The sequence below is a fragment of the Cyanistes caeruleus genome, chromosome Z (genome assembly GCF_971803275.1).
Source record: "Cyanistes caeruleus chromosome Z, bCyaCae1.hap1.1, whole genome shotgun sequence".
In the NCBI taxonomy this organism is placed as follows: Eukaryota; Metazoa; Chordata; class Aves; order Passeriformes; family Paridae; genus Cyanistes; species Cyanistes caeruleus.
This window is the reverse complement of record NC_141732.1, coordinates 55,786,661-55,806,115: the sequence shown is the minus strand read 5'-3', so window position 1 is coordinate 55,806,115 and position 19,455 is coordinate 55,786,661. Positions and strand designations below refer to the sequence as shown.

The following is a 19,455-nucleotide window of genomic DNA, read 5'->3' as shown; positions in this document are numbered from 1 at the left end:
TTTAAAATATAGACATATAAATGCAATTTCTTGAAACACTTGCGAGATCTAGACTTCGCTGCTATTTGATTAATAAATAAATAATCACAACAACAAAAAAGTAATGAGTACAATCACACACTCCAATATTTTAGCTCTACTCACTCAAATCAGGATTCTTAGCTATGCTTGACCTTAAGATGGCCTTGTTTTCATACCAAAAACCACTAATGAAACTTGACATCAAAGTAAACACAACAAAAATATATAGCAACAGGGTAAGTATACTTTTCTGTAATACTACAAATTCTGAATTCTGAAATTAATTTAGTTTTCACACCAGGTAATTTTCCATAGATCAGGATTATTCATAGTTAATATGAATTGAAAATCAATAAAAAAATCTTTAAATATACAACATTTACTTTTTCTTACAACTGGGCCATATATGTAAGGGATACTATTACTATTACTGGGTTGACACAGCATGCACAACATAGCTAGCAAAACTGATTATTTTGATATAAAAATTGTAAGAGAACTTAGTTTGTAGAAGTTTTTTTCATTGTATTATTTTTAGTTTACTGAAGAGTAAACTCTAGGATTAAGAAAGCACCAAAATTGTAAAGTATTTAATGTTCTTTCTTAATACTTTCATTATACTTATTTCTGATACTGATAATACACTTGAATCACCTTTCCCTCTGAAACAGCCCTTTAGCATGCAGTCTGTTTTCACAGCTTCATGTACGTAACAGAGATGGATATTTTACACTTAAGTTTTGAGCCCAGGAGAAGAAAATTTCTTCCTTCTCTTTCAGCTAGTCTATGTTACCACTTCTTTTCAAACCCTGTATAGAAAACCTTGTTTATATTTTTTCCTATATGTAAAATTTAAACAGATGTAATTTCAAACATTCTGACTCTAAATACTATATATACACATAAATAATTTGCTTTGTATTTCCAGCCAATTTATGATCATTGTTAACACCTGCTTTAATTAACTAGATACTGAATTTATATTTTTGTGTAAACCAACATAAAAAATGGGTGGAAGAGATACCTGATATACCTTTGCATAGACAAAGGCAAATGGTGTCACAGAAGCAAAATGGCACCTCACAATCTTACAAGTTAAGTAGTAATTTCAAAACACTGTTCTCAATATTCTGAATGGTTGAACTGGTCACTGTTCTGCTTTCTGAAATATCAACATTTCATTTGCAAATCTACATGTAATAACAGTGGTAGGTAACACAGCAACCTGAGAGACACATACTCATGAATCTGATGTTTAATGAAGGCATTTACATCTATTTGATTAAATTTTACTCCCTTTTCCACACTCATACAGTTACAGAATGATATATTATGTCATGGATAACTGCGTCTCTTGAGCATCAGGCACATAACACAGATAAGACCTGATTTGTCTACCGTGCTGATCAGAGGTTAAGTTCATTACCTACATGTATACATGTATAATTTTCGAACTTCAACACATAAGATGATGATCTTTGCAAACTTTGGCCTTTGGGAAAAGTTATTATAAATATGATGGGGACAGAGGTCTGCTTTAGTCCCCTACACAAACATGTGGTCTTTGCAGTCAAAAAACTCCCAACAGCATCATTATGCATGTGAATTGAACTCTGCAGAAGCAACTTGAAAGGTGGACTTCCAGGAAGCCCTTCTGAGGTTCTGTTAAGCAAGTAAACATGTAGCTATAAAAGCCACAGTTTTCACTGTGTTTTCTGATGTAATGCATTAATTGATATCTTACATAGCTTTAAACATACGCCAGAAACTTGCCGTATACTTTTGTCTTTGTCTTGGCATATTCTACAAGCTTTCTGGGGTTAATAATTTTTCGAAGAATTAAACATAAAGCCTTGATAAATAAAACAATATTTCCTATGTATGAAGCTTGAGGACCAAGCATTCTATTGACAAAACACATTTTTTTAGTTTTGGTGAATAACTTATTTTAGTTTCCTTGCTCTGTCCCATCTGACATCCAAAGGTGATTGAAGAAGTCACACCATTACCATTTCATTAGTGTCTCTGGGCTACTTACAAAGGACAAGTGAGGAATGCATGGAACACTGCAGCCTAACTACTTCATTTGGCCCTTCCTCTACAACATTAATGCTACTGACAGGCTGGTCATCAGTCAAGAAGCAAAGAACCTTCACTATGCTCCAGTTTGGTTTCTTTATATTTTCTCTTCTTCTGAGATAACTACAGTGGTTATGAAAGCTCTTTATCAAGTTTTCCTGAGGGTACGCTTCAAGACATAGTGCAGCTGAACAGTTCACTATTTTCTTCTGCTGGAACTCAACTCTCATCCCACAATCCGGATGAGGACTCTAAGTAAGCAGCTGAAGCTCATAGGCTGGAACAAGAGAACAAAAAGCCTCTCCACTTTTGAGATATCTGAGATGTAAATTTGACTCTGACATATCCTTAGGTTAAGACTGAGGCATAATATTGGCCTCCTCTCCTTAGGGTGCCTATTAACCCAAGAGACACAGAAGAAGAGAGCAGACAGTCGGCTTTTCCTATTGTTAGAAATGCAGAAAGAAAAAAAAATGGGTATTCAAAGTGCCCCTGTGTTGTGCTGATAGAAAGCCTTGTCCTCGACATCAGCTATTTGAAATATCCCAGAATAAAATGCTGTAAAATGCAAATATGGAAAAATACTTGAATTTCACTAAATACTAGGTTACACTTGTGCTCCACTTCTCAGAATTTGATGGTTTCAAGTTCAACCAGTCCCCAACAATAAAAGTAGTCTATAATTCTATATAACTGTAATTATGCTACAATCACATGTGAAGAGGTTAATGAAAAGTTTTGGATGCCTTGATATGTGTTTGCATTTCAGTTTCCCATGAAAAAAAAAAACCTTTCACCGTTATGTTCTGTACATCTGTGACTCCCTTCTTAATTACTTTTGAACTTACTGGAGAATTTCAAATGGGTTTGACAGAGAGAATAGAGAACTCAAAGATAATTACATTACTACAGTCTTCATGAAAACAGGCAGTGAAGTAGAAGAAGCATCCCATCCAAGGGAAGGGTTGCAATCCCAATTCAGACCTTCCTGGACACAAGTGGAACTTTGTAAATGTTTCCCAGGAATAAAAGTTTCTTTTAGATCTCATATCTTCCTAGAGAGCATCTCTTGAGCTGCAAACTCATGGGAAACAAGACATTTCAGCCTTTAGAAAAACATTCTAAGGCAAAACCCCCATATAGAGTCAGTCTTCAGTTGCTATCTCTTTCCAGTGCATGCACTTTTAACTACAAACTTTCCACTTTTTTTAATTATCAAGCTTTACCTTAATGGAAGCTACACCATAGATGGACATATAAGAAAACTCAGGAATTTTAAATTCATTAGATACTGGCACCTATATTTAAACTGAGACTGGTTATTGAAGTGGTCAACCTTATCAACAAATACCATATCTCAGTCCACAGCTGTCTACTAATGAGCACATGAAAACCTTTTACAGCAGTTACAAAAAATACTTACAGGAATTAACATTCTATTAATTTATTTTCCAGTATATATAATCTGGCAGCTACAAAAAGGATGAGCATAAGCAAATCTGTCTTACCATGGATAAAGGAGAGGATCTGTTTTGGGACAAAATACATTTTTGACCCATCTCACCATTTGTTTTTGGAAACAGAGAATACAAATTTGATAGACTGCATCATACATTTTGCACTAGTGAGAAGGCACTCATAGTATTGACTACATAGTATGTTCAAAGATCTACAGCAGCATACAGAATTGGTAGATATGTATACAAATCAGTTCTTCCTACATCCTTAACTTGAAAATTTGCAGGTTTTTTTACCTTGGTGCCTATATTTATATACAATTGAAGAGTGCTTATCTTTTACCTTCCTTTCACAAAATTAAAATTCTTGAAAAATAAACATAAGCCAATTTTCAAAAAATGATCACATAATCATATATATGCCACACAGGTTTTCTGTGAGTGACCAAAACTGACAAAACAATGACTGGGACATGTTAAGTTGAATTTTCTGAGGTCAGTTCCTCAGTATTTCCTAGCAAATAAAAAACTAATTATAATTGCCTTAATTTATTTTATTTAATAATAGTTTTCCACATTCAATTTCTTGAAATGCATAATTTATTGCAAATATCCATACAAAATAAATCCTCCTAGAGTTAATAGAGACTGTTTAAAGTATTTAGATCAGGTTTGATAAGTTAAACAGACAGGAAATACAGAAGTAAAAGCCAAGAAAAATTAAAAACATTTGAAATGAGACCTTTCAGAAGAGGACTCCAACCTTACAACATAAAAGCACTTTGGATTGCTTGTTTGTAAGGGGTGAAATGAATCTCATATAATTTTTTCACTGGAATTAGAGTTATAGCCTCTACTATTACAGCATTCTATCACTAGATAGAATACTACTGTTGCTTGAAACAAGCAAGTGGAAATCACAGACCAAATTTTAAATTCTAAATGAAGTCATAAAATGCTGAGCAGGCAAAAAAAAAAAAAAAATACAACAGTATTAACAATTAACCTAGATGATCACATGGTGTGCCTCATGTAGCCAGAAGGAATTCCAAACCAATTTATAGTAGCATTTTTTAACTAATTGTTTTCAAAAAACATGGAGACCAAAATAAGCAAAGAAAATAAACATTGAAAGTCAAATCCAGTTGTGGTTCACTCCAACGACTCAACCTGAACTGTCAAATGATTTTACTTCCATGAGAAGACTGATAATTATAAGGATACTTCTATAGTTACTTCCTTTAAAAAGTACCAAAAGAAAGAAATTAGCTGTAAGTCATGATGACTACACAATATAAAAGAAATGACTTGGCAAGAATTACACATCTGTTCTTACACATATAGTTCTGTTATTTGGCAAAACTTACTTTTCCACATTTAGAAGGATAGTTCTATTAGATGTTTCAATTAAATTTCTCAAAACAAGTTTTAATATTAGATGCTAAAACCTCCTAGATACCAAATAAAAATAAGAAAATCCACAAAATAAATGAACTTGAAAACTTAAATTGTGTAATGTAATTGGCACCTAAATGAATGAACTAAAAACAAATCACTTCGATTACTCTGTAATTTTTTCCCAAATAGAGCTATAGGGAGTTAAATCTTTGTTATATATTAATTCAAGAGAGCATACATGTTTGCATAAGAAGAAAAGACTAAATTAAGGCAATAAAAATCATTAACATATTCAATTTAATTTGAAATGGTCATTTACCATTGAATTGACTAAAAAAAAATTATAAGACATTTCACAGATCTAACTAACAGTAATGAAAATTAAACCATTAGCAAAGTGAGTCTAGAAATGCTGCAGTTAAAGACATATTTTAAACAGTATATTCCTACAGTCTACTGCCAGCTCTAAAGCAGAACCCAATCAATATTGAAGGATAGATATAGAAGGATTTCTCGAAAGAAACAGTAATAAGCAGAAAAATATGGTGATACAAAGTTGAGTCCACAATACACGAAATATTTTTCTTTCTTAAAACCTATTAGCCAAGAAATTCAAACTGTTAGCTGAAAAATAAAGTAACATATATTTGCGGTGAAAACACCTTGCTTAAAATCTAAAATTGTTAAGAAACAAAAATGTATTATTGACACTTTTTTGTACATACTGCTGAAGACCATATATTGCACAAAATTAATACTTCAAGTATGCTATGAAAATAATAAATTGTCTATCAGATAAATTACGTATTGAAGAGACTGTATGAAACTTAAGTTCCATCATATTGTAGGGCTTTATAGTATTAGCATATGGATTTATTTTGGAAATGTCTACTTACAACTGAGTCTGCATCTGGACACTCCCTATTAAAAAAAAAAGTAAAGAAAATTTACGATTATAAAATGCACAACTTATTTTATTCACAAAATTTTTCCTTCAATATTTTCTATAAATTTAAAACAGTGCATTTGACCCTTTTGCCTCTCAGATTCTTGAAATTTTTACTTTAAATAATCCACATTCAACTGAATGAGATTTAAATAACAGCTGACAGTTTATGCTCAAAACACTGCAGAAGAAAATCTTAAAAGAAATCATGAAAAATCAAACTCACATGTTAGTGAAAAGAATTAAAAATAATAACAAAAAAACCCAAGGAAAGTGAGGACTACCACACTGTGTCCTGGGTGAATATACTTTAAGTTTCAGGTCTTCATGGTTGGTTTGCAGTAAGTAGAAGTCATCAATCCTAATGAAATAGTCTACGTGCAAGTGAAAAATGTTTTGGACAAAAACCAGTTCACAAAGAAATTAAGATTTTCTTCAGAGGAATTCAGAGCTTCCTCTTTTAGAGTTTCATTCTGAGTTCATGTTTGTCATGTGCAGTTGCAGTCAAGTACTAGAAAATGGTGAACAAAATACCCTCCTAAAAAATACTTAAAATAAAAAAAGCTATCTATAGAAAGGCAGTGGTTGCAAGCACATTATTCACAAGTGTTAAAATTCTCCACTGCAACTTCAATTTGAGCAGTAACACTTAAAATTAGGAATGACACTGATTCTCTCTGATGTCTTCAAAAAGCAGAAGCAATTACATTTACAGAATGTGGGAATATTTGAGTAGCATACAAGTCCTTTCTAATTCATACCTTGACAAATAGTGAAGCTGTAACTGAACAAGAGTGTTTTTATATCAGTAACCTGAACATCCTAAAATGCATGTATTAAAAAAAGAACATGGATAAAGAAAAATAAAATATGAAAAGATTAAAAAGAAAGATTATAAAGAAAAATTGCAATCTGAAACATCTTCTCTGAAAAAACAAATGGGTAAAAGGCAAAAAACTTAGTTTTTTACTACAGTGCATTAAAAACAGTTGCAAAAAACTTGCTAACATGGAAGCATTAATACAAAATTCAGTACAGTATGTTAAGGAAATGGCACTGAGATGAAGGATTCCATCTTCTCTGAAAAGTCTCACACAAAAGAGGATATATATGACCAAATTTATACTTGTTTTACATCTTTCATAGCAACAGAGCTGTTTTGAAAGATATTTTACTGCTTGAAAAGACAAAGTATATTCTTCCCTTGAGAGATGTGGTTTCAAAAAGTGTCCGTAGGCACACAAGACAGCCTGAGGTACATAAAAGTTGAGAAATGTGAAATATGAGGCAACTAAAAGAATAAAATTCAGCCCACAATGAAGGTTTCCAATATTAATGAGCTAGAAGATCTCAAACAGAAATGGCAGATCTAGTATCATTCAGAGGAATACTAAAGGCATCTCTCAGGATCTGTTCTACAAATGCAATGAAAACACAGCAGTTTACAAATGTTGGTGAGGTGGAAAATGAGGACATCAGGCTATAGACAAAAGTACTTTCAAATCACTAGATTTATGATCACTCTTTTAAAATTAAAGAACTGGCTCATGCTTCCACTATATTCCGTAAGGGAATATTTCAGAAAATTGAGATTTTATAAGAGATTTTAAGGATTGTAGATATAAACTAGACCAAATCATGCAAAGAAATGATTAGAAGTTAAATCCTTGGGTAAACTATAGCAATACATAACAGAATGCACCCTGTATGGTATTTCCCTGAATTAAAACAATTCACAGACACACCATGGGTTCAGGCATCAACAGTTTTAAAACTGTCTTGACAAACTGAAAAGCCTACTCTCTATAAGAGTTTTTCTAGATGTGGAAAGCCTGCCCTACATAAGCTAAACAAGCTTACAGATTAATAAAACACAAGACCAAGGGAGGACTTGACTTCTTTGTGCATAGAAGTTTCAGTTTTATTATTTTAAGACAGTTTTATCATTTCCAAGTCCATAACAGAGTCATCAGATGAAGATTAGATCAGACAAAATACAGACTAGCAATCTTTATGTCTAGAGATCATAAAAGAAGTATTAAAATATATTATGTAACACATAATGAATCCTGTTATTTATTTGTGATGTTCTAGTTCATTTAGTAGTTACAGTTTAATGGAAGTATTTCTATAAAAGCCTATGGCACATATTACATAGGAGATTGATATCATACCATTATACATGTTTCTTTCTGACCTCAGAATCTAGTCTCTTGTAGAGTGTGTTAATGTAGAAACAAAATACTATTAGTACCTGCTGTTCTTAAGTCATGAATTTTTCATCAATACTTTTTAAAAAAGATACCGGTAAAATACTTTTAAAAGTAATTTTTAAAAGTATTTATGCAGATGTTGCCTCTGGGAATATTTCTGTATTGTCAAGTTTGTAAAATTGCAAGCTATCTTCTTGAGAAAATACATGTGGAGATTATGAAAAAAATACAGTGACCATAAAGACTAATATAGACACTGTGACCAATTCACCTTAGAACTGTTATTCAAAATCACTTTTTGCAGAGATTTAACTCCTGGGAGACTGAGCACATGCAAAGATTAGAGCAAAGGGTATATTTGAGACAACAGCCCTGAGCTAGAATGACCTTGTTTGAGAAGGGAGTGTGCTCATGATATACTGCACTTTTCTGTCCTTCGACAGTATATGCAGAAGTTCTTTTAACAGAAGAATAACAGAAGCGTCAATTCTTCAAATACAGCCGTCTGGTATTTTTACCACATACAGACATATTTTTTAGGATTAATGTGAGTTACATTATCTACAATGTTAAAATGTAGAAGAATGGAAAACATCTATTCACAGGAAAGAAGGAAACATTATTGACTACTATGAATACATTTACATTATTTTTTGTTATTTATCTTAAAATCCTTGGCCACAAAAATTGTAAATAAATGTGATGTTTTTTATTCATTGTGTTCCTTTAAACAGCTGCTATAAACCCTTTTTTTTTTTTTGTTTAAATATTGGCTAATTTTTATCCCCATTACTAGTTTTCATTAAAGACAAGGCTTCAGGGTCGAAATATACTTACACAGATTCAGTATCTTTTTCTTTTTTCATTATTCCTGATAAACCAAAAGGCTTCCTTTTCCGTGGTTTTATTCCTATAGAACAAACACTTTTCATTTATAGCTCAAAGAGATAAATGAATATTTAGCAGTGTCAAATACAGATGCATATGAATGACAATGTTTTAAATGCTGCCACAGGTATGCAGTGGAGATGGGTATGGAGCCAAACTAAGGGAACATTATTCCAATTTGCTTTAAGTAAAATACCAATTAAAAAAAAGAAATCAAAATAGGGTTCAACTCATTAGTAATAAAATCCTTAAAAACCTTATTTGGATCTCCAAGTTGGGTATACAGACTGTGTTTGTTTAATAGACAGTTTTGAGGAAGAGGACTCTGCTCACAAAAGTTTAACAGAAGCTGTTGCTCCAGGTCATCCTGAATAGCCATGAATGAGAATCTGAACATTGTCTTCCCCAGCTACTGCACTTCAATACCCTGTCGTTATTTCCCTGTGTGCTCCCAGGAGCTGCAAGCTCCTCTTTCGTCAAAAGTAGGACCTTGGTTCTGTGAAAAACAAGATTGCTTCTTGGCTTTCCAGCTGAGGTGAGTTCATGATTTCCCAGTGCTGTATCCACCTCCAAGAGTGGTTCTCACTGAGTTTGGAATTACATTTCTCCCCTTTTGTTTCTTCCCTGCTTTTAGCACTGGATACGTATAGCTACAGTACTGAAAAAAAGTTTGCTTTCATTCCCATTTAATGTACTAAAACTAAAATACACTTATATATTCCCTCAGACTTACTGCCACATCTGCTTCTTCACGATGTTTTCTGAGGCAAAGCAGGCTGCCAATCTAAGTGCAAGCATCTGATTCAACTAGTCTACAATTTGGTTTTAATGCATGATAGTACTGACAGCATGCTTTTGAGCAGAGCAGTAGAAATAATTTGGTTTCCAAAATTAAACCTCTGTCAGTTCAAGCACTTTATTACATTTACCTTTACAAAAATACATTACACAGTGCATAAGAAAACTCTCCACTCCTAGATATTTTCAGTAACTCCAAACTTCTCCAATCAGGTAGCTGTAGAGTCAGTAATATATACTGAGGCACGTAAATTGCTCCAAGATTATTTTTAAATGTCTTTTTTTTTTCCCTAAATGGCCTTTTTTTTTTCTGTGTATATTTTTTCTCTTTTTGCACCAAAACAATGGCAAATGGAGTATGAAAATAATTTCTGAACATGGATCTTATCTGCTTCAGTTAGAAGAGGTTTTAAGTCTCAGCTGAAGTCTTGGCAACTTTTTTGGGTTTTTGGGTGATATACTGTTGACTTGGCAAGTTTTTGGGTGATATACTGTTGACTCCTCTGTCCCACAAGTAAAGATATATCTTATGGAGAGAAAACAGTTCTTAACCACTTAAAACAATGCCCTAAGCAAAATAAGCTGCACCAACAAAGACACACTTTGCAAACATAACACAATATTAGGCTTAGTTTAACTGACACAATAACAATGGGAAGAGCCCAGGCCATGTTTTGACACTTGTAAATTAAGCTACAACACATTCATAAATGAATCAAATCCAAACTTTTGCAAAGACAAAGCCTTAGCCAAAGTATACTTACAAGAAACATGCAAATTATCTGACCTTTATGCATTAGTCTTATAAAAGATTTATAGGTCTTACTGTCACTGGTTTGTTTCTCAAAAGGAAAACTGCTTTTTAGTCTACTGGAGCACTTTAAAGTTGTATAGATTCATAGACTGAGTACCCTTTGCTTCACAGTTCAGGTCCTTATTCACAGCATTCCCGTGTAAATAACTATGCTATGGCAACTTACCTTCAGCTACACTGGATGTGTTACATTCTTCAAACTCAATAGGGCCTTAAAGAAATGACAATGAAGATAAACATTAGGTCAAATTTAATCTATTTTAATATGAGACATTATTTAATTACTAAAAATAAGACATAATTTAATTTTTAATTACAAATGTTGGTAGCAACTGAAAGGCATCATTACTCTGCGAATGGCCACAGATACTGCAAAATCATATATAAAAGTTTTTTTCTATTTCACAGTGAAAAATTAAAATACTAGACATCATCTAACTACATTTGTCTATATCTATTTTGTGTCCTCATTCAAAATTGGATCCATATTATAGCATCAGTGTAAGGTTTCCAGTTTATCTTCTTTTAATGAACAGGAGTTGTATAAGTAAAAATTTAAAAGGAGAAGCTATAGCCCTAATTTTGAAAGTCACACTTTTGCTAATTCTGCATTACTAGTTCTAGTGTTTCCTCTCCACAGCCAATTGCTTACACAGTTAGAAGTGGCATGTAAAACCTTAAACACAGCAATAAAGAAGATAATTTTTTCTAAGAAGTCATTAGGACCAGCAGGACAAAAAACAAAACAACAAAAAAAGCAACGACAAAAAACAAAACAAAACAAAACCAACAAGAAGCAGAGAATACTAGTTAGGTTCTGGAACTTAAGAAATTCCTCATATTCTGTTATTACATTTGCCACAAATTAACAGTCAGTTGCCACTGCAAATTTATGTCCTAAGCTTCATTTATTCAGTTTGGTCAGGTCTAGAATTTAATCCCACTATGAGACATTTTAAGGAACAAGCATACAGAAAAAAGGGTGAGTTTCTGTAAGATCTTGTTCAGGAAATCACAATCATACCAGCACTTGGGAAAGTGCAATGAAAACTGAGAGCACATACAGGCAAGCACTCTTTTTTCCAGCCCATGTTGGATTATCTTGTAGCTATATCTACAGAAGAAAAAGTTTAGCATGCTATCACTGGGCCATAGGGGTTATTACTTACCTTTCTGCAAACATTTTGATAGCATGCACACAATTTAATATACAGATATATTACAGTTAAGACAGAGGGGAAAAAATACTTCTAATGACTTCTCTTTTTTGAATTATAATATGCTCAATGTACTGATTTATATTTACTGTAATTAAGGCTGAGTTTGCAAATTTTTCCCCATCAGTAAAAATAAATCAAAGGGTTTGTAAAACAGCAGGATCCAAATTTTGGACTAAAATCCATCAATATTTCACTTATCATAACATAATTATTTAGCCTCCAAATGATGCTCTTGAAAGCAGAATATTAAAAGACAAATCTCTAGTGGCAGTCTTAACAGCTGTTTAAATTTCAATTAGGAAATGACTTCAAATGCAAGTCCAATTATTCAATATAGCAAGACAAGATGCAAATTCCTAATTGTTATCTTAATCTGTTACATAAATACATGTGCATTTTAAGATGGTCTTCCAATCCTTTCTCTTTTGCTCTTCACTAAATCAACAGTAAAACAAAGTCAGCATGTTCCAAAAAGAAGCAAACCTGGACATCTTGCAAAACAAAAGGACAGGAAAACAAAAATCCAGGAAACTGATTTTTAGAACCGTACATGTCTACATCTCTATGCTGATTAATCAACATTTTATTTTACAAAATTAAACTCTATTATTCAAAGGATATTAAGGAAGACATTCATAAAAATACCACAAAATGTAGAAGCTGAAAAACACAACAGTTACTTTTTCAGAACTACACTTCAGACCATACATTTTGCATCACTTGCTAATGATTCAACTAATTCTATTTCTTGCTTCTATACATATTCTCATTTTCCTAGGAAAAACTTTTAAAAAGACAAAACAATGAGAAACACTCATCTGCAAAACAAAAGAAAACTATAAACACTAAGACTTAAATATATTTTCAGAGGAATAAAATAGGCTTTGTCAGAATTCCACCCCTTTCCAGCTACTAAGAGTGATCCCTAAATTTTGAGACTTTTACACTAATAATTAAAAGAAATAAAGAAGGCTCAAGTATAGTTCATCCATATTTCAGATCAGTATCTTAACTTCCACTTCTAAAATACGCAGAAAGGAAAGATTTTTTTTAACAAGACATCCAAGTACCTCTATTTTTTTGCATTATGCTTGCCTAAAACACTTGCCTTTAAAGGTGAATTTTTTACACCTTGTAAAAATTCTTATTTAAAAATACATTCTTCCTTAACTACAGAAACACACAGATATTGTGTGAACCAGTTACAATTCACAAACCTATTTTGGTGAAAGCTTACCTTTCCTACTTAAATTTGTATAGGGTCCATCTTCCGTTGCAATTTCAGAAATCCATGTCTGTGGTTGTCTCTAATTAGCTCAGCTGGTTAGGGCATGGTGCTAGTAACACCGAGGTTGTAGGTTCAATCCTTATACAGGCTATTCACTTAGGAGTTGGACTTGATGATCCTTGTGGGTGCCATCCAACTAAGAATATTTTGTGCATAAGTTTGCCCTTTTGAATGGAGCAGAGTGAAATTTGTAGCAGTTTTAAATTTTCTGAAAAGTTTTGTCCTGTTACTTCAGACCTCCCAAGAGTTCTGCTTCCTGTATGTCTGCCATAAAGAGTACCATATTTTGCCTTGGGGAAAGTACTTTTAAATCAAAGTAACATTTCAGAAATAGACATTTCCTGTGGCACTCTAATTTAGAAAACAGGATAGCTGTGAGAAGCTTTCAATAGCCTGCATAACAGCTGGAGTCTCCTCTGGACAGATGTCTTTGAGTCCAAGGAGGTGATAATACTGTTGTCCAGCCAGAACTGTGTGTTTTCACCACACTGCTAGAACCAGCTGCAGTCTCCTAGTCAGCTAGAAGACCTTAGGCACATGTACTGTTATGGGATCATAGCATCATTAAGGAATTCATAGTTTCTTAAGAAGATTTCCAGCATTGCCCAGTGTCCTGTTCCATTTGTTCCACAGAAACAAAAGCAGCTGCACTAGCACTGCAAAAAATTCCCCAAATCTCTAAAAAAATCCCAACTCAGAAAGCTTTCTCCTCTGCAACACCATAATGTCTGTCTTTCTGATTCCTTAATCAGAAGTCAAGAAGAAGCCAGAAGTTGCTATTATCAAGAACTACCAGTGGATTGGCATTAATGGAGATGCCAGACAGATGTAATACACAAATGGAAGTCAAAGCATGCAAACCTATGTCCCTGTCCCAGTATCTCAGTAACTTTTGTAACAACTGAACTAAAGGTGGATGCATTTCCTCTATGAGGCAAAAAGTTTCCTGAACAGACTCATGCCCAATGATTGTAGTGTAGACAAAGGCTCAACACCAACAAAGGACTTCAGCTCAAAATCTGGATGATTACAATGGGTAAAATTTTTGACATAAGTAAACAGATTCACTGTCCATTGCAACATTCAAAGAAAGAAAAACAGTTGCTTCACATTGAAGAAGTAGTCCTGATGTTTGGGATAGAAGTAATTCCCTGAAGCATTCTCTAGAGTCCATGCCATGTGGCAGCCTAAGGCACTGAAAGAACACTCTAAGTGTTGCCATACTGCAGTACAGGTGATAATGGTGTTAACACTGCTATTTGGCAGTACTGCTATAAAAACATTGAAATTTCCTTTGCTCTTTTTCCCTTAACAAGACAATAATGTAAATTGAGACAGAAACCTATTCTCAAGCATTCATATGAACACAAAAACAAATTCTAAAACTACAGCAGTACTGTAAAAATCAAAAAGACATTTCAAGACATTTTTCAGAAAGAAGTTATACTGAGATCTAGTCCAATATTTGCAAAGGTCTCTGATTTAGTGTTCTGTTGCAAGGAGTGCACAACTTTCAAAAGTCTACTCTGCCTGCTTAGAAGTATTATTAAATTAATCCCTATACTGGTAATGGTGGCTTTAACACCTCAAATACCTCGACATAAATTTGCACATATTTTCTACTGTAGACACACAAAATAGAAAAAAAAATAAATACAGTGTATAAATGAAGGTTAGTTAGCCTTTGTAACAGAAAGAGATATGATATTTAGTGGGATTTCAGTCACTTAAGAATATATACCTAGCTATCTGGATGCTAATGAGAAATGTAGTATTCTGCAAAGCAGGCATCAAAAATCAGTAAGCTCCTCTAATAGTACATAAAAATTCCCAGCAAGCATCACTGCAAGCTGCCCTGAGTTTTTAAATGCTCACAGTATTCTATCAGCTGGGACAGATAAAGGCAAGAAGAGAAGGCAAATGGAGTATAGCTTCACAAACACATGGAGACAGACAGCTACTCATTGAGAAAAGACTAAAGCAAATACACCAGGATCGGGTCAGTTCTTAGGCTCTTGAAAATAAAGCAGCTTTGGTTTGCTGGAACAGAAAAAGTAATTTGTGTAACTGGATTTTTTTTTATTTTAGTTAATCTCATCCTTTACAAGAAGTGACACTTGCATAAATTAAGCATCAGTGAGTGAGTGTGCATCTCAGGATGCATCTCCTAGACATGTAATATTTCTCTTGTTACAAGTGGCATGTGAGTATATGAGCTTTCATGCCACTAAAGACAAAGTATATAGCTAAAAATAAGGAGATAATGTTCTTATTAACAGACAAATGAAAAAGATGTCTATTATATTATAGAATCTCCTACATATTTAGCTCATATCTATGGGAACAGTACTTTCAGAGTATATTCAAGGCAACTACAGAAACTATAGCCACTATCTTATACCTGCTACTTGTAAAAAACCAAAGGACAAAACCTCTCTCCACAAAATCCTAGATACAGGTTTTCTGTCTGTATGACTTTTATATAAAAGTGTCTGTGTGAGAGAGACATTGGACAAATGTTTTGCTAATGTCAAAACAATAAAATAATTCCCACTTTTCTCAATTGAGAGGAAAAAAAAATATTCTACTGTTTGGATTCTTAAATAAACAAGTCAAATGCAAAAGTCAACCAATATTACTAGTAAGGAAAGCATAATATTATGTCATACCCTGAAAAAGTGCCCCCAGTAAGTATATCAATGAACTGGAAAATCCAACAGAGCTAAAAAGTTAAACAAATCAAGAAGTCAACAAATCAAGTAAGAACTGCTTTACATTTACATCTGCTTTTGTCTGCTTGCTAGCTTAAAGGGGGCATGCATGACAAAAAGAAACATTATATTGGTATTAACTCCATGTAATTCTCAGTAACTGGAAACACTCAGACCCTAAGAACACTGCTCAAAACAGCCTTTCCCTGCAACCTGAGGAATCAGTTTACATACACGCACGCACATATATAAACATTAACATATCTGTTTCAAGCAAAATCTTTTAAATACTCCATAAATCTGTACCTGTAGTTACAAATACAATAACAAACCATATTCTTGTTTTCAATAAAAACAAAAGTTTGTCTCTGAGTGTAAATCATGCATGAAAGGAGGACAATTTTTTTTAAACTGCATATGCTTCACATGCTGCCTCAAATGGCAAAGCTTTGCGTGCCTGGCTCAGTGCCAGTTGACAGCTCAGCTGGATATCAATGCACATTCTGACCCCCCTTGCAGCGTGTCACTTCTGAATTGTTTCCGCAGTAGAAAGTTTATTCAACCTCTCTCTCAAATTCAGTGGACCGACCATCATTCTGCTATTTAATCATAGCAGAACAGGTTATTTTTCTGACAGCACTAAAGCCAGACAGCAGTTCCTAATGAACAGCTTGATACAAGTGGAATTTCGACTGTTTTAGCCTCAATTAATTCTGCTGTCAAAACAAATGACTGCTTTTAGTGTTTAGATGTCAAGCTGCATCACAAAGGTCAATTTTGTATGTACACAAACATATAAGCAATCTTTTTCTTGCTATCATCTGATCCTGTGACATGTTTAGCAAAAAAATTCAGGCTTTCAAATTCAGAAGCCAGGAAGCCCAAATATATTTTGTCATTAGTGCTTCTAATACTAACTTTCCATTTTTACTACTTATTCATACATGACAAATTATTTTAAAAAACAGTAAGAATTTTTTTTTCCTAGAAAAGGACTTCTTAATCTACATTTTTAAGAAAGAAGAAAAAGCAAATTAAAGCATATCTTATTTGGAGGAATGCAGAGTAAAGATGAACAACTGTTTTCTTTGAGGTAAGTTTCATACATGTGATACAGTTATCATGCTAGTACCAAACTGCTACAAGCAAATCTTGATTTATGGATTTGGTCAGCTTTTCTTTGTCAAAAAGAGGATAAGGGACAAAAAACAAAACTGGCCTGCTAACAGTATGGTCTGACGGAAAACACTGAAATAATACTGGTAAAACTTTATCCTTTAATCTAACTTCATAAATACAGTTCCACCACACCAATCACTGAATTTCTGGCTACTCTTTGTTACCTTTGTATCCTTAGAGTGATGTATCAGCCTAGCTGTTACATAGCCTCTAGAGATGTTGAATACTTGACCAAATTTTCCTTTATAAAAAAAAACATGTTAAAAAAAACCCTACAGCACAGTAATAGTATTCAATCAAGGAAAAAAAAGAAAAGTTGGAGGTGATAGTGGCATCAGAAATACTGACAATTATCAGTAGCAACATATGTAAGCACTTCCTTTGAAAGAATTTTTTCAGATGAAGAAATTAACATATGAAGAGAGCATTTAAACAAATAATCAGTTTCAGCCCTGATTATGTTACTAGACTTCCAGCCCTGCACTCAGTTCACCAGATCAAAGGAAACATTATCCATCTCAGGCTTTTCCGGTACTCTGGGTACAAACCATGTGAATACAGCAAGTACATTATACTCAGGGGACACTATTTCTATGTGGTTTACAGAGCAAAAACAAAGCAGAAATGGATCATAATCTGAGTAGCCTTAAAATAAGTATTGTCAATTAAGATGTTTATCATCAGAAGGAAAGACCAGATTTTTTTCCTCTAAAATAACATCAGATACAAAGTATTTTTCAATTCTCTGATTATGTAAGAGTTTTCAAAAGAGACATGAAACATGTACCAAGGGCAATGATTCAAGGTAGAGATCCATTTAGGCAGCAACACCTGAGTATGACAACAAACACTGCAAGTTTCAGCTATGATCTATGAAAGTGTGAGGTCTGTGAGCAGAAAAAAATGTCAGCTAAGATACCAATCTGCAGAGCATTATGACCCCTTTTCTACTCCTGCTTTTGCTTCAGCTTCACTTTATATTTTCTCTTTGACTGCATAAACAGGATGAGAGATATGGCTGGTTTTAAATATTCACAAGCTAAATGGCAGGCCAACATACAGAATACATACAAATACATACTCAGCTGTCTGCTGATTCTCCAAATGAGTAGTAGTTTGGATGCTTCTTCTTTTCCCAGCAACCTCCTAATTTCTACACTCTCTTATTCCATCAAATTGTGTAGAAAGTAGCAGTCTTGTGAAAATTGTAGGAGAGATGTGGTAAAAGTACTAAGCAACTGCATAATTCTTGTCTGTAAGTATCTGTAACAAATAGCTCTGCCTGTCTACATGGTGCATGATGCATCTGCTGAAGACAGACCATGCAAGTATGCAGTGATGAAAGAAATGCATAGACACATCCACTTTTAAGAAGATTCAGTTAAGATTCTGGAACACTAGGCACTGTAAATATGTCAAGTTGTACCCACATATTCAAAAACAGCTTCAAAGAATCACATCTTTTTTAGCAGTCACACATTCTCCCTGTGAACTAAGAGAGGCATGTTATCTTACTGAAGTTCTGAAACCAAGCCCATTAAATCATCAGAGGTTAAGATGTTTAGTGTGACCCTAAGGAGCAAAAATAGGGTAATACATTTTATAGTATCCAGAATTTTCAGACAAAAAGATCTTTTTTCCATTAAAAAACAAAGAACATTTCCTACCTTAAAAAAAAAAAAATACCTCAAATAAATAAGTTTAAAATATCGAAACTTTGCTAAATATTAATAACATAAAAGGTTATATTTTTATATAAGTATAGTACAGGTCTTATTTACTTTATCAGCATACAAAGCATCTCAGTATGTTTTTTTTCTATTTTCAGGTGTTTTAAATTTATTCAAATTTTCTGGTCATAGTAGAATCTGCCATACATCCTACTGCATTTTCTGATGACTATCACCTACTTACTTTATTCTTATTTATTTAAGTTACTGAAATGAACACTGCTTTGCTCCCACAGTCCCAAAAAACTCTTTTTAATGTCAGGCTGCAACTGATTTGTTTGCCAGTAGGAAGAAAATCTAACAATTTTATATTATTTAGCAATTACTATATTTTTTATTAGTAACAGTACTTTACCTTGCTGACTCTTTCAGATCATTCACAATCTAGCATTTGCCCTGTTATGTCTACTGATGTTGTCTAAGATATTTTTATCAATGCTATGATTCTTCCACTTGCTTTAAAATATTTTTTCAATAAGACTTGCTCCTTTATAACTCTCCAGAACACTAAAAATCAGTAAATTGCATTCTAAAACAAGTTTACAACTTAGATATACGTAATTATTAAAAATCTATGCTGGCAGATCAGACTAAAAGCCCACAGAAGCTTTGGCAGTTTGCTGGAAGGACGAAATTTTTGCAGGTAAAATAAAATGGATATCCAGGACAACAATTAAGATACATTTGTTGGTACAGCTTTTTAGCTTGTAGCT

The 19,455-nt window shown here is 33.4% G+C and overlaps 1 protein-coding gene across 6 annotated transcripts in view; it reads right to left on the bottom strand.

The window, feature by feature from the left end:
* Positions 1 to 19,455, bottom strand: part of FCHO2 (FCH and mu domain containing endocytic adaptor 2) — an 80,076-nt gene that overhangs the window by 29,739 nt on the left and 30,882 nt on the right. For all 6 annotated transcript variants that reach the window (XM_086869857.1, XM_086869853.1, XM_086869855.1 and 3 more), the window contains exons 9-11: positions 10,781 to 10,825; positions 8,952 to 9,024; positions 5,852 to 5,876 (exon numbers count right to left, since the gene is read on the bottom strand). In XM_086869857.1, coding sequence (XP_086725983.1) covers positions 5,852 to 5,876; positions 8,952 to 9,024; positions 10,781 to 10,825 — 143 coding nt within the window. The remainder of the gene's footprint in view (positions 1 to 5,851; positions 5,877 to 8,951; positions 9,025 to 10,780; positions 10,826 to 19,455) is intronic.